General features: G+C 56.6%; 1 protein-coding gene across 3 annotated transcripts in view; it reads left to right on the top strand.

Annotated features, from left to right (window-relative positions):
• The window catches only part of IGSF21 (immunoglobin superfamily member 21), a 231,607-nt gene extending 216,286 nt beyond the window's left edge, over positions 1-15,321 (top strand). For all 3 annotated transcript variants that reach the window (XM_045475840.1, XM_045475842.1, XM_045475843.1), the window contains exons 5-10: positions 2,902-3,017; positions 5,696-6,170; positions 13,209-13,294; positions 13,665-13,857; positions 14,254-14,292; positions 15,086-15,321. In XM_045475840.1, coding sequence (XP_045331796.1) covers positions 2,902-3,017; positions 5,696-6,170; positions 13,209-13,294; positions 13,665-13,857; positions 14,254-14,292; positions 15,086-15,159 — 983 coding nt within the window. In that variant the 3' untranslated portion in view covers positions 15,160-15,321. The remainder of the gene's footprint in view (positions 1-2,901; positions 3,018-5,695; positions 6,171-13,208; positions 13,295-13,664; positions 13,858-14,253; positions 14,293-15,085) is intronic.
• Positions 15,322-15,756: the final 435 nt, after the last annotated feature.

The raw sequence follows: 15,756 nt of genomic DNA on the forward strand, positions 1-15,756 counted from the left end.
ACAGGAACTCAAAAACGCCTTTCGAGTGCACAACAGCCACATGGGGTGAGTGACTCCTGCTTTGGAAGGTGCCCCGTGGCACCTTCTGGGCTTCTCACTTACCTGTGAATGCCCCCGAAGGCAGAGACCTTTCATTCTCCTGCCCAGTAGCAGGGAGCCTCCAGAAAGAATGTTAGTAATGAGTCCTGCTAATAAGTGCCGATGACACGTACAGGGTGCACTTTTAAAACACCTTTCAGGTACTATGTCACTGAATCGTCACAGGTACCCTGTAATCCCCTTTTGTGGAGGCAGAAATTGAGGTTCAGAGGGGTTAGGTAACTTGCCCAAGGTCACACAGCCTTTAAGTGGGACAGCTGGTCTTTGAACTCTAGGTAGGCTGATATACAGCCCACACTTTTAACCACTGTCCTGTCCTACCTCCTGATAATAGCGATGCAAATAATAAGGAAAACTGCTAGACTTTCCCCCTCCCCACCCCAGGCATCTTGTACGAATCATCTCTGCTCCCCAGAGCAGTCCAATCAAGGAAGGTTCTAAGGGTCTCAATGAAAGTGAGAAAGGATGAGAGATATCGAAGGTGCCTCGTGCCGTTTCTGAGCCTGTCGGATTCTTGGAGGGTATACTTACATCCGTGCACACGACCACGAGCGGTGCCCGAGTTTTACGCCAAAGCTCGGATTGGCGTGGTCCCTTCATCTCCGGGGTAGCCGAGTTAAGTAGTGCCACCCACAGGAGAGCTCCCGAGGGATCTGGGTCACAAGGCGTCCGTGAGGGTTCCCCGTGGCTCAAACGTGTACACGTGGGGCTAAAGGCACCCACAGAAACGAGCTCTTTTCTTCTTTCCAAAGACCACGGAGGCGCAGCCTCTTGTCAGAGCTGGGGCTCTGGAGTCGGGGCGCTCAGGTTAAGATCCTGACTCTGTGAACCCCGGGGACGGCCTCCCGCACCTCTTCAGTTTCCCGTCTGTAAAATGGGAGTAAACACACCCACCTCGTGGACTGATGGGGAGGACTGCCTGCGTTCACCCAGGCTAAGGGCTTAGCACAGCTCCTGGCTGCATCGTGGGTTCTTGCTGTGGGGCCCCAGGTGTTTCACTGGAGTCTTAGAGTAAGTTCACGGCAGAACCTGGGACTTCTGGGTAATTGAAGCGCTCCGTGTATGTTTCCCCTCGCGGAATTCCTACCCCACTTACCACCTGCTTTATACAATCTTACACTTAATTACAATTCTGCATCTGTTGTTTTCCCATTGTTTCCTGTTCATGCCGCTTCCCTTGCCAATTGCACAGCGCCTGGTGGCTGCGCGAATGAATGAATGGCTCATACCTGGCTTCCTTTCACCAGACCTCAAAATAGAGTGGCCAGGCGGCTGTCACCCCCACCCCCCAGCCTGTGAGCTTCTCTGTTTTATCACTGGGCGCCTGGCACCATGCCCGGCACCTAGTAGGTGTCAGGAAATGTTCGTTGAGCTTAATTAAACTTACCTGGAGTGAAAACCCCCTGCAGGAAGGAAAGGCCCCGGCTCTTCATCCTCTCCGTTTCCCCCGCCGCGCTTGACCCCAGGCTGGGTAAGCCAAAATGGACAGCCCTTCCCAAGTGAAGTCCTCAGATCCTGGCTCCTGTCCTGAACGCAAGGGGACTGTGGCAATAATAGCGTGAATCCGAAGAATAGCAGATTCCTGGGGCGCCTGGGTGGTTCGGTCGGTTAAGCGTCCTCTTTCGGCTCTGGACGTGAATGTGGTTCATGAGTTCGAGTCCCACGTAGGGCTCTGTGCTGACAGCCTGGAGCCTGCTTTGGATTCTGTGTCTCCCTGTCTCTCTACCCCTCCCCTGCTCTCTCCCTTTCTCTCTCTCTCTCTCTCTCAAAAATAAATATTTAAAAAAATTAAAAAGAATAAAAAAGAATAGTAGCTTCCTACCATGTGCTAAGCCCTTTCACACCTAGGAGCTGGCCCCTCCTTCACATCCATCTGCCAAGTTTTACTCCCATTTAGCAGATTGGGGAACTGAGGCTCAGAGCTTTGGTAACTTGCCCCAGGACGTGGAGGTTTGGCGACCTGGCTGAGATTTGGATCCAGAGGTTCCCAATGGCTCCACGGGTGTCCTTTCCACTACCCCACAGTGCCCACCCAGGAGCCCTGGCTTTGTCACACCAGCCAGTGATTGCTGAGCAGAGTGAGCCAGTGGGAGGCGGGACCAGCCAAAATACACCAACTTCCAGAAAGAAAGGAAAGAGGCAGCTCTTGGCCCTAAATGCCTCTCAAAGCCACCTACTCTCTGTTGCCCTCACCCTGCTCTAAATGGACAGCCCGTCTAGCCTGAGTCACACTGTGTGTGTTCAGCGTCCAAAATGCAATCCTGATCGTGGCGCTGCTCTTGCTTAAAACTTTCAATGGCTCCCCACTGCTCTCAAGACAAAGAAGAAAACGCATGACCAGTGGTGTGCTGGGAAACCCCCTCTCGGGGGGCTGGGGCAGAGAAGAGAACACACAAAAAGCCTTGGTTTGTGGTGGTGGCCAGTTTCCGTGGCGTAAAGCTCCCTACTGTGGCCGATTTCAGGCTACCAGAGCAGTCCTGGAAATGGCACATGTGGGTCTCAGGCGCTGCTAGGAACCGGCCCTAGCGCACCACTGCAAGTGGTAACCTACAGTCAGCGGCTCTGCTTTGCACCCCGCACACTTCCCAGGGCCCCTCCGCCCCCATCCCCAGCTCCTTGCTCTGTGTGCCCGGCAGGGACATCGTCCCGACTGCAGTTGGTGCCAGTAACACCGCCTGGAGTCATGCAACCCTCCTCCCCTTCCTGCTCCCCACACCCAGCACGGGACCTGGCCCATCTCTGGGGATCTCCTCCTGAATCTTCCACTAAACCTTTGTTTCGCTGTCCTTCCCTCTTGGGTAGCTCCCCCCACCTCCATCGAAGTGATGGCCGCAGACATGCCCGCCCCCTTCAGCCGCTACCAAGCCCAGAACTTCACGCTGGTCTGCATTGTGTCCGGAGGGAAACCAGCGCCCATGGTGAGTACCTCTGGAGTGCCCACTTCCTCCTCCGTCCCTGCCGGGCCACCCTGCTCTGTGACTTGTCCAGCTGCAGATGTCACCGTGGCGTCCACTTTGCAGAATAAAGGGGAGAGGGTGGGAGCCCCTGCGTTGAGCCATCTGCCTTGGTCTGACCCCATCTACTCATCTGACCCACCCTTGGGATCTTGCTCCCAAGATCCCAGCACAGAACCCCACTTTTTCTGGACCCTGGGGTCCCAGAACTGCACAGTGGGTCCTTAGGGAAGCCCAGCATCAAGCAGAGCCCTGCCCCACTTTTCGGACAGAATGGGGACAAATGAAGCCCAAAGAGGGGAAGGGACGGGTCCAGAGTCACCTACAATGTTCTTGACGGACGTGGGACTCAAGTTCATGCCCTCCAGCTCCAATTCCACTGTGGAGGGAGGGAAGGGAGGAAGGCCGGAAGGAAGGTAAGAGAGAGAATTCCTGTTTGGACCAACTCCGACCCACCCTAACTGCTTTGAGGTCCGCCAGCCCAGCTCATTCATTATCGTCATGGCCACTTCAAGCGGTGGGGGCGCTAACATAGAGAAACTGGGTTCTAGCCCCTGCCCTGCCTTAAGCAGAAAGATTCCCCTCTGCTTCCCAGTTTCTGCAAAGAGGCTTAGGGAGTGGACAACATTAACATTTTCAGCTTTTTTTTTAGGAGCACCAGGACCTCTTTGGTCCAAATGAAATACACGCAGAGTGTAGGAAGAGTGAAGGAAGGTCAGGTTGCCCTTATGGAGCCCTGAAGCACCTGTGTGGAACCCTTAAGATTTCCTGAACCCATATTGAGAATCCACACACTTCGTGCTGTGAAGGCTCCCTCCAAGAGAATTGTATAATACACCTGACACTGTGAGTCTCAGGTATCACTAGGATTCGTGAGGGGCTGGGCTCGAGCGGAGGGCAGGTAGGGTTAGAGTTCAAGGTGGGAGACAATGAATTCCAGACTCTGTCTCATAGGCGTGATGCAGTGGGGTTACCTGGGGACCCAGGCCAGTCTCACCCCAGGATCTAGACCTAGATAGACCCAGCTTCTCAGGGCAGGGCCGTAAACAGGTGCAGAGAAACCCAATACAGGGCAGTGGCCAGGGGCACACAGGCGCAGGTGGGGCCGGGCTGTAAGCAAGGTTGCATAGGTACAAGTGGGGCAGTAAGCAGGTGTACAGAGACACAGGTGGGGCAGTAGACAGGGGTGCTTAAATAAGGCTTTGGTAAGGCCCATCTCCCTGCACCCATACCTCATGGTCCCAAGGAGACAGATAGATTAAAAAGGCAACTTCAACCCCAGCGATAGGTGAGAGCAGGACATGGTCCCCAAGTTTCCCCCTTTGGAGCCCATAAAGAGGTCTGGCCTCTCTAAAATCGGACAAGCTGGTCTTTTTCTCCAAAGAACAACTTCTTCCCAGAGGACACAAAGAAAGTCTCCCCACGGCCCTGGGGCTGCAGGAAGACTCCCCACCCCCAACCCCTGCCTGCTCCTGCCATTTAAGATATGGCAATAAAATGTTCAATATTCATATACACATATATATAGTTGCATATAGATGTAAAAGACATTTCTCTCTCTACACACACACACACACACACACACACAAGATCCTTAATTCCCCGCATTCCAGGCATCTTACGTTTGCCTGGGACATCAGAACTTAAAAGAATTCTTTGGTATAAATTACAAACCTGCTTTTGAAGCACTTTTCAAAAGAAAAAGAAAGAAAGAAAGAAAAACCCAAAGCAGGCTATTATGTGCATATGAGATCCTTCGCTGGAGCTATAAACTCTGACAGATTCTCCGGGTCCCACATTTCATCCCCCCCTCCTCTCCCTTCCCCTCTCCCGCAGCCCCCCTCCTCGCCTCCCCCACACCCTCCTCCCTCCCCTCACCTGCACCAGCATCCTGAGAAAGCTGCTTCCTGCCCTCCTCTCTCCCTGTCTCCCATCGATTTATTTACCTGATTTATTAAAAAATACACCCAATCCCCACAGGCCTCTGGGCACACGTACCAACATAAAAGACAGCAAATTAAATTAAATGCCGCCTCTCAGAACTTGGGTTCCCCATTAGAGAAAGCGAGAAGATGTTTGCTTTCACCCCATCCCCACACCTCGCTCTCTCCCACACATGCACCTGTTTCCTTCCTTCTGGTTGCAAACCTCCAAAACGCGCCCACGGAGATCCCTTCCTCGTCATTCTTCTTCGGATGGCTCACTTCCTCTCAGGCGCCTTCCTACCTTCTCCCTCGTCCAAATGCTGTCCCCAGGTGGGCACAGACCTCTCCCTCGCAGCCCAGGTGGCTGCTGGGGCTGCGCCCTGGGCCCCTGTTTCAGTACATTGTTTCATTGAAGCATCCGACAGCCCCCAGAGCAGCTGTCCTTACTCCCCTTTACAGGTAAGGAAACGGGAGCTCCAAGAGGCTCACCTGCTGGGTAAGGACAGAGGTGGGCTTGGCCTCTGCCACTAGGAGCTGTGTGTGTCCCCGTCGACCTGAGCTGGCTCGGAGTACTTGGGGTGCTGAAGGGAAAGGAATGAGGGAGAGTCCATCCGGAAGGAGGAGGCGGCCTTGGAAGAACTGGCCTTCTGTGGCCAGGTCCTCTGAGGTCCCCCCGTCGGTCACGAAATGCTTCCCGCACCCTCCTTGTAATTTCAGGTTTATTTCAAACGCGATGGCGAACCCATCGATGCCGTGCCCCTGACGGAGCCGCTGGAGGCAAGCTCTGGCCCCTTCCAGGACAGCAGGCCTTTCCGCAGCCTCCTGCACCGTGACCTAGATGACACCAAGATGCAGAGGTCGCTGTCTCTGCTGGACGCCGAGAACCGGGGCGGGCGCCCCTACACAGAGCGCCCCGCCCGCAGCCTGACCCCGGACCCCGGCGTCCTCCTCCAGCCGACCACCGAGAACGTCCCAGAGACGGTGGTGAGCCGCGAGTTCCCGCGCTGGGTCCACAGCGCCGAGCCCATCTACTTCCTGCGCCACAGCCACACCCCGGGCAGTGACGGCACCGTGGAGGTCCGTGCCTTGCTCACCTGGACGCTCAACCCACAGATCGACAATGAGGCCCTCTTCAGCTGTGAGGTCAAGCACCCAGCGCTGTCGATGCCCATGCAGGCAGAGGTCACGCTGGGTAAGACTTGGTGGGTGCCGCTCTGCGGGGACCCTGCAGAGCTGGGGGGCGGGGAGCCTTGGGTCCTTGGGTCGCCGGCCACCTCGGACGTGGGGAGGGGTGGGGCAAGGAGGCGTCCGGGGCAGGCCCAGAGATCAGGGCCGGGGTTCTTAAGGAGGTTTGCTGAGCTGGACTGGGGAACGTGGGTGGACCCAGGGAGGTCAGGAGAGCTTGCTGGACGGGGTCAGGAACACTAGAAATCAGGGGAATTTGGTCCGTCAGTATCGCGAATATGTGAGTCGGAGAAGTTTGCTGAGTGAGTAATTAAGCAGAGGAGGGTTCAAAGGTGGACACTGTGGCCCCAGAGCCTCGCTCCTAGCCTCTCACTGTGCCACATCCCTGGTCTCGGGCAGCTGCCCCCGAGCACTTTCGCGTGTCATTCCTCGGAGACCTCACGAGCTCCCCCTACTGCCCGGCCCTGTGCTAGGCGCTGGGACCTCATCAACCCGCAACCTGCCCCTACCACCCTCTCCGGACCCCCGCGCTTTCCACTGTCCTTTGGCGAATGTGAACCTCAGGATGCCATCTGCTCCGGGCTGGGAGGCAGAGCAGCCTCACCCCTTCGCTTTTTCTCCCGGGAAAGCCGTCCCCTGCCCCTCGTGCCCAAGCGAAGCTCGGCTTCCCTGGGATGGTGCCCTGCCCCACCCCCACCGACACGGGAAAAGAGCAGACAAGGACTTGAGAGCAGCTGGCAAAGTGAGTGTGCAGCTCACAGCTCACATCGCAGTGATGAGGGGGTGCTGCCCCTGGCCTGCCCCACCCCCTTGCCCTCCCGCACCCCAAGGCAGATTCAGGATTCGCCTGTCCGGTCCCTGATCGCAGCTGGTTCCCTTGACCGGAGCCGTGCTGGCGTGCACCCCACCGCCCCCCCCCCATCGGAGCAAGGGCAAGGCCCCTTCGCAGGCAGTGGGCACGCGCGGTCACGTGTGTGCACCCCCGGGGGAAGCGGGGAGCGGGGGACACTGCAAGGCTGCCAAGACGCAGGTACCAAATCGGGGGGATGACACAGACCCCCGGGCTGGCTTCCCATCCAACCTTGGCCGCCGTCTGTTGGTGGGATCTCAGGCCTCAGGTCCCCGAGCCTCAGTTTTCTGACCTGTTGAATGGAGAGAATAACTGTAAGCTCATAAGTATCAAGAGCCAGGCTCCCTGCAGGATGATTTGCCTACAAGGTCTCCTGGCACAGGTGCAGTGAGCTTATGGGGCAGGGAGAGACGCTGTCATTATTCCCGTTTCACAAGCGAGGGGCGCCAGCCAGGCTTGGAGTAACTCTCCTGAGGTCAGCCAGCCAGGTCCGACCCCAGGCCCACATTCTTCACCACTGTGCCATCTGCTGGGGCTGTGGCCAGGGGAGAGTGCTATGAGCTGGGGGGCGGGGCAAGGGAGAGTGAAGGACACCCTGCTCTCTGGCCACGGCAGGGAGACAGTAGGATGGGCAGGTGACCTCGGGACACAGAATCCAATCATCTGATCAGGACTTTGAAGGCCAGGCCAGGGCGGACCAGAGCCTCCCCGCGATCTCTGCTGTTCCCTCTGCCGGGATGTCCTCCCCCAGCTCAGACACTACTCCCCACAAGAAGACGGATGCCTGGTGGTCCCAGCACCCATCTCAGTAGATGGCGACTACGTTCTTCCCATTGGCGGAGCCTGAACTCTCAGAGTCGCTTGCTTTTCCTGCTCTTTTCCCATGCTCCGCGTCTCAGCCAGCCTCAAGAACCTGCCCCCACATCTGCCGCTTCTGGTGGTTTCCTCTCCGACCACCCAGTTCCCACCTGGATTTCGCAGCCTCCAGGCTGGTCTTTCCGCTCCCACCCTCATCCATTCTGCTCTTCGTGCTGATTGATCGGCTTAAGATATAAATCAGATCGTGACACACATACATACGCACCCCAGCCCTTCCAATGGTAGACGAACAGATGGACAAAACAGAATAGAATTCAGAAATAGACCCAGAGAGAGAGAGTCCATCTTGATTTTTGATGAAGGCCCCAAGGCTGTTGAATGGGGAAGGAGAAGTTGTTTTAACAGACAGCCTTGAACAACCAGAGACGCTTAAGGGCAAAATGACCCCAGTCCCCTATCTCACGCACACGCAAGAATTAATTCGAGATGAATCACGGGCCTAAATGTGAAATCCAACATCATAAAGCTTCTAAAGCGACGCATAGGAATCGGGCTTTGTGACGTCGAGGTAGACCGGGAGTTCTTCTAAAGGTCACAAAAGGCACCAAATGAAAAATTGAGCACTGGCAAATGAGACTGAGTCAAAATCCAAAGCTTCTGCTCATAAGAAGGCACCTTCAGGAATACATACAGAGGCTGAGAAGAAATACTCTCCCTACAGATTTATGACAAAGGATTTGTATCCAGAATATATAAAGAACTACTACAGATCACGAATGGTAAGACAACTCCATTAAAAAAAAGAAGAAAGAAAGAAAGAATACGTCCGAATGGCCCATAAGCATATGAAAAGGTTTATAATATCATTAGCCCTCGGGAAAATGAAGATTAGGACCTCAGTGGGGTACCGCCGCACAAGCAATAGAACGGCTAACGTTGAAAGAACGGGTAATGTCAAACGCCAACAAGGATGTGGAACCATCAGAACCTTCGTGCGTCGCCGGTGCGAGCATAAACCAGTGCCACCATGTTGGACGATTAGCACTTGCTTTCCCAGATGAAAACACCCTTACTTTATGACCTAGTAATTTCACTCCTAAGTGTTTACCCAAGACAAGTGGAAACATTATGTCCACAAGCGTTTGGAGGTGAATGTTCACAACAACGACAATAAAAACTGTAAGGTGGGGCGCCTGGGTGGCGCAGTCGGTTAAGCGTCCGACTTCAGCCAGGTCACGATCTCGCGGTCCGTGAGTTCGAGCCCCGCGTCGGGCTCTGGGCTGATGGCTCAGAGCCTGGAGCCTGTTTCCGATTCTGTGTCTCCCTCTCTCTCTGCCCCTCCTCCGTTCATGCTCTGTCTCTCTCTGTCCCAAAAATAAATAAACGTTGAAAAAAAAAAAAAATTAAAAAAAAAAAAAAAACTGTAAGGAACCCGAATGTCCGTAATTGGGAAGGTGGGAGAACAAAACCGTGCTATCGTCCTACGATGAGCTACTTCTCATCAATACAGATGAACTCCTGTTAGTCGCAACCACGTGGACAGAGCTCAGAAAATACGATACCGTGTGCAACACGCCGGACGGCACAGAGTACACACTGCGGGATTCCGTTTATATGGTAAACTTCTAGAACATTTACCAAAACTCTCCAGTGAGAGAAGTCAGAACAGCGTGTACCTATGGGGGGTGGGGGGGGGGGGGTGGGAGGAGGCATAAAGGAACCTTCCGGAGGGATGGGGGTGTTCTAGAGTTTGATTGGGACGGTGGCTACACAGCTATTCGCATTAGGATTCGCTAAGTTGTGTTCAGAAGAGTGCATTTCCCTGCACAACTGCCATTACGTTTAAAACCAAATCCCAGTGATATCCATACATTACCCCCCTCTGCTCTGTCCGCTCCAGCCACGGGGTCCTCTTACCTCTTCTGGGAATGCACCCAGCTCGGGCCCACCACGGACTTTGCACCGGCTTTCCTTTCTGCCTAGAATAATCTTGCCCCAGATATTCTTAAGCCCTCTGTCCCTAAGGCCCCTGTTCAGATCTTCTACTCAGAAAGTCCTTCTTTGAACACCGTATCTCAAACAGCCTCTTCCTCCTGGCCCCATCAGCTGCTTATCTCACTTTATTCTCTGGCATCACATTTCGCTCAGCCTGCAGGTATATTACGTGTTTCCTTATTCCCTGGATCTCCCACTGGAATTTAAATTCCGTATGGGCAGGGTCTCTACCTGCCTCATTCACATGGTACAAGGCTCAGAATGATCCCTAACATATTACTCAGTAAGCACCTGTCTAAGAATTAAGTCATACTTTTCTGGGTTGTTGTGAAGATTAAATAAGGCAGTACATATCCAGTGCTTAGCATAGTGACAGACAGAGTAAGCACTCAGTAAATATCAGCTACTGTTATATTCATTGTTATAGCCCCAGCATTGCCCTGCACAGTAATCAGCACAGTTTAGGTGAACCACAAATAACTAGACGTATAGAGGAGATGAATGAGTGGGTGGGTGGTTTTAGTGAACACCCAGAATTCCTGGGGGAAACCTAGAGGAGCTTTTCCATGAGATTTCACAAGGCTGTTCTTGCAATGGAATCTTCAGGAGAGATAAGGAGGGCAGCTTATATCATCAGGATCGTTTATACTCCCCTAGACAGATGCACACCACTTTCCATTTCACGTTATAGCCTCCCATCTGTCCTCCACTATCATTTTCAGAGTAACTCCTCAAAAAGTGTACTAACCTATTGTCCCCCACTTACAGGTAAGGAGACTGAGGCCCAGCAAAGTTGAACTGATACATCCAAGTCATGCTGTCAGAGAGCAGAAGGCTAGGCCCCAATCCTGGGTCTCTGGACCCCCACTCTTTCTGTGTATCCGGGGGTGGAGGGCAGGGAAAGCCCAGGGGCTCAGAGCATTCCTTTTGGAGACTCTCAGTGCTGTGTTCTAGGAGCAGGTGGGGGTTGGGGAGGCAGAATTTGACTGCCAGGAGCTGCTGGTGGCTCTCGGTAGGGGTGTGAGTGGGGAGGGTGACAGCAGCTGGCCTGGCTTGTGGAAGCAGCATCGGAAGCAGCAGTGACGGGGGCGGGGGTGGGGTCTTCCGCCAAGGTGCTGGTTGGTCAGCAGCGGCCAGGATGGCGCTCAGAGTGAGGGCAGGACAGACCCCTCACCTGCCCCCCTTCGTCCCCCAGGGCCAGCTCCACACAGGAGCCTCTGGGAACCTGCAGCTCAGGCAGCCACGGACAGAGTCTGGCTGCCCGAGTGAAAGACAGCACCCCTCCCTCCCCACCAGCCCTGGCCTCGGGGCCTCCCTCGGAAGACCCCATGGAGCCCTGCTCCCATCACTTCCTTGCTGCGCGGCCTCCGGCAAGCTGCAGCCCTCCAGAGGGCCAGGTGTATGGCCTGCAAAATGGGTTTCATGCAACCCTGCCTCTTAAGCACCCTGAGGATGGGGCGATAGGCCTAACAGGGAGTCTAGAGCATGTGAGGTTTCCTCCCAACCTCACTCGCTAGGCCTCCGCTGGAAGGGGCGGCCGCTAGCACTGGGGTGGGGGGCGGGGCGGCAGGGGGCCCGGCAGGCGGAGCTGTTCTCATTGTTCCCATCATGCACCTGGGGAAAGCCCCGTGCGGTGACCCAACCAAGGCCACGCACGCTAGACGGGAATCCGCCCCAGCCTCCCTCCCGTCTGGCGCTGGCTGGCGGAGGCGGCCCCGGAAGCCCTCCCTGCGCCCCCACTCCTCCCACCCGTGCGTCCCTCAGCCCCACGTGGCACTTCAGACGCCTGGCTCATGGTTTAATTAATAGTCCTTTCGTTTCCTTCTCAGAGAATGAACTTAGCAATGCCAGGGAGACCACCCACATCTGCGGGCTGCTCTGATTTCCACTTGGAGAGCTGAGCGGGGAAGGAGAGGCTGGGGAGGAAGCAGGGGTGGGTCGGGGAGAGTCCAGGCCAGCCCCAGGGCCTGGGACACAGCTTTTCTCCTGCCGTCACCCCCGGAAGATGTTCGCAGAGAAGGCACGGGGTGTGGCGCTCTAACCAAAGCCTTGAGGCCTCCCTCCAGCTGGGGAGGCCTCTCCCCCATGCCCCCTGACCTTCGGCCTCAGTGCCCACAGGACCCGGCTCCTCCTCTCCCCCCCCCCCCCCCCCCCCCCCGAACCCTCCTCAGGAGTTTCGCGTCTCAACTGAAATGTCACCTTCCTTGGAGGAGACTCTGGCCGGCACTCACCCTCCGTGTGAGCAGAGCATCTGCATACTGGTTTCCTGTCTGTGCACTCGCTTGTGCGTGGAACGTGTGCGCGACTCAAGTGTGAGCTCCCAGCCGGCAGGCACCTGGCTTGCCCACACTGCGTGCCCCCCGCACCGCCCACAGCCTGGCACGGGAGTGGCTCACTAATTGCCTGTTGAATGACTGAATGAGTCTGGGGGAAAGAGCCCCAGGAAACATGGGAAATTAACCGCGTGGGTGACCTTGGATAAGCCCCTTTGTTACTCGCAATCTGATCCTGAGGGGACGGGCTCAGAGGTCCCGGTGGCTCTCCCAGCCCTGACATTCTCTTGTGCGCAGGACGGCAAGGCCCCGGGCGTCTTGTCCCCCAAGCTCACGATATAAAGGGCCTTGAAAGAAGTGATACAGAAGGTGAGGAAAAAGGCAGGGAGGACAAGGGCCGACGGGAGGAGATGGTCCCCCCCCCACACCTGTCTACCCCCCGTACCTCCAATCTAGGGATTCCAGAAAAACCCCACTGGGCAGATTACCTAGTAGAAGGAGCATCGGGTCAGAAGGGAGACAGCTGAGTCTTGTCCTGGCTCCTGCTCACTGCGTGACCTTCAGCAAGTCCCTTGCCCTCTCTGTGCACCACCACTGAATCCCAGGTCTCAGGGTCGGACGGATTGCAGGGGCTCGGGGACTGAGTGTGCGTAAGAACGCAGGCGTGGGGGGCGCCTGGGTGGCGCAGTCGGTTAAGCGTCCGACTTCAGCCAGGTCATGATCTCGCGGTCCGTGAGTTCGAGCCCCGCGTCGGGCTCTGGGCTGATGGCTCAGAGCCTGGAGCCTGTTTCCGATTCTGTGTCTCCCTCTCTCTCTGCCCCTCCCCCGTTCATGCTCTGTCTCTCTCTGTCCCAAAAATAAATAAACATTGAAAAATAAATAAATAAATAAATAAATAAAATTAAAAAAAAAAAAAAAAAAGAACGCAGGCATGGATGGATGAATGGACATCGTCAGAGCTCCTGGCTCAGTGGCAGCTCCCCCCACGGATGCTCGCGGCTGGTCTGGAACTTTCTCTCCCGCTTTCCCCGTGCCTCCTTTCCTCGCTCAGTCTCCCCTCCTCCATATATACGCATACCTCTCTGACCTGGCCTTCCTCTCCCTACAGTTGCCCCGAAAGGACCCAAAATCATGATGACACCCAGCAGAGCCCGGGTCGGGGACACAGTGAGGATTCTGGTCCACGGATTTCAGGTCGGCCTCACTCCGAGCATCTGGAAGGGTGGCGGGAGGTGACAGGGACACCACTGGTCACCGGTATCCCTCTAAGACACTTCCCTTGACCTCAGTCCCCCAGCCGGTGAGGCGGAATGGCCTCTGATGAGGAAGGGCAAGGTTTTGCTCTCCATCCAGAGCCCAGCGCAGACCCGGCTCATGGGCTTCGCATCCTTTCCGGCCCTGGAGTCCTTCTCTTGCTGGGGTTCCGGGCAGCCACTCCTGCCCCATCGGATGGCAGCGTGTGTCCAGCCCCGGCCAGGCCATGCCTCGGACCCCTTCCTGCGCTGGCAGAATGGTTCCCCCTGTGACCCAACTCTGCCCCCCACCCCCCACCCCCGACCCACAGAACGAAGTCTTCCCGGAGCCCATGTTCACCTGGACGCGGGTCGGAAGCCGCCTCTTGGACGGCAGCGCTGAGTTTGACGGGAAGGAGCTGGTGCTGGAGCGGGTTCCCGCCGAGCTCAACGGCTCAATGTACCGTTGCACAGCCCAGAACCCCCTGGGCTCCACCGACACACACACCCGGCTCATCGTATTTGGTACGCTGCCCTGAGCGGGGGTTGGGAGGGCGACCCGGGGTGGCGCCCTGGCTGGCGCCGTCCCAAGGACCCGGGAGCGGCCGGGGCCCGGGGCCCCCTAAGTTTGCCTGCGAGGATGCCCCACACAGAGGCACCGGAGTTCGGGGCTTGAAGCCGGATCTCTGGGTTCGGATCCCGGACGCATCACTTCACAGCCGGGCAACCTGGGGCAAGCCGCTCGACCTCCCCCATCTCTCCGTCTGTGAAGCAGACCTAATGCCACGTCCGCACAGGGGCTTTGGGCTGCCCCGAGAGGGCGCCCGCGATACCACACGGCAGGTGCTGGAAACGGGAGGGCTCCTTTACGGAGCTCTGAATGTCACCCCAAGCCGGTTCTCTTTCCGTCCTTTCCAACAGAAAACCCAAATATTCCAAGAGGAACGGAAGACTCCAATGGTACGTCCTCACCCTCAGAGCTTCTCGCTAAAACCCAAGGGATCTGCAAGGGTCCGGGCAGCCCCGGTCTCCCCAGCGGCCCGTTCGTATACCCTTGCCTTTGCCTCAAGCCTCAGGCGGGCGGTTGTCCTCTGGTTCAACAGAGTCTGGGTCAAGGGAGGTCAGGAATGGGTGCTGAGGCACTAAGGGGGACTCAGCACCCCAAAATCAGCCAGTGGGGGTTTCCAGGGACCTCGCGTGTCCCCTCGCCACCATCCACAATGACTCTAGCTCGCTCAGCTCAGAGAACTTAGCTGCCCTGGCCCTAAGAGGATGTGTCGCCATTGACCATGGGCTTGTGCCCCCGGGCTCGGGACCACTCCACAGGGCAGCGGGGAGCACATTCAGGTGCCTCGGCTGGAGACTCTTATACCCCCCTCCCTGAGCTCCTGCCCAACCTGAGCACCGGTCCACGGGACCCAAACACCGCTCCCTGGCCCACCAGCCCTTTCCTCCCCACACTGGGCTGATCTCACATTTCACAATGGAGGCCCCACACCCGGTCGCCACTGGATGGTCCCAGTGGCCACCAGGGAGCCTGAGCTCAGTCCAGCAAGCCCGGGGCAGGGAAGGGGTCACGCCCAGTTTGGCGGGACGGGTGGCAGAGCTTGGATTTGAACCCAGTGCATCCCGTGGCTGAATCCAGACTCTGCTGGGGCCCCTTTGAAGCTCTGCCATCCGGGATCCGTTCCTGCCCCGCCCATCGGGGTCCGCGGCCCTGACCCTGACCCCGCTCCCTGCCGCCCTGACACAGGTTCCGCTTCTGGCCCTGCTGGCGTCCGGCTCACCTTGGTGCTCGCCCTGACAGTGGTCCTGGAGCTGACGTGAAGGCCCGGCCGCCGCTCCCGCCACTCCACCCCGCGCTGACTTCGCCGCGATCGGTTTTCTTTTCTTTTCTAAACTATTTCCAGTCTGTTCTTCGTCTCTTTCTGTCTGTGTCTTGGCTTCTTCAACCAGTTTAATTAAAACGAAACAATTTTCCCCACCTTAGTCTGTGGCTCTGAATTCATCTTTTGTTCTGTGGCAGCGACTAGCACTCCCTGGTCCCCAGTGTCAAGACAGGCCCTGGGGAGGAGGTGACAGAGGGGACGGAAGGCACGCTCCTTCCGGGAAGAGGAGCGGAGGTGCGGCTTACTGTCTCGGTCCAAGCGACCAGATGTGAGAAGTGGCCGGAGACTCTCAGGAAATGCAAGGCTCTTCGGGGCCGAGTGTAACAGTCAGCTGTTGCCACAGTACTGCCGCGTAACAAACCAACCCAACCTCAATTTACGCAACAACACGCATTTATTAGTACGCTCGTGTTCACGATGAAGCCGTTCCGCTGGTCTAGTCTGAGCTCAGTTGGGCAGCTTTGCTTCAGGCGACAGGTCGACGGGGCTGGACTCGTGGCTATGGTCGGGTTCGAGTCTCCACCACAGGTGTTTG

This window comes from Leopardus geoffroyi, chromosome C1 (genome assembly GCF_018350155.1).
Source record: "Leopardus geoffroyi isolate Oge1 chromosome C1, O.geoffroyi_Oge1_pat1.0, whole genome shotgun sequence".
NCBI lineage: Eukaryota > Metazoa > Chordata > Mammalia > Carnivora > Felidae > Leopardus > Leopardus geoffroyi.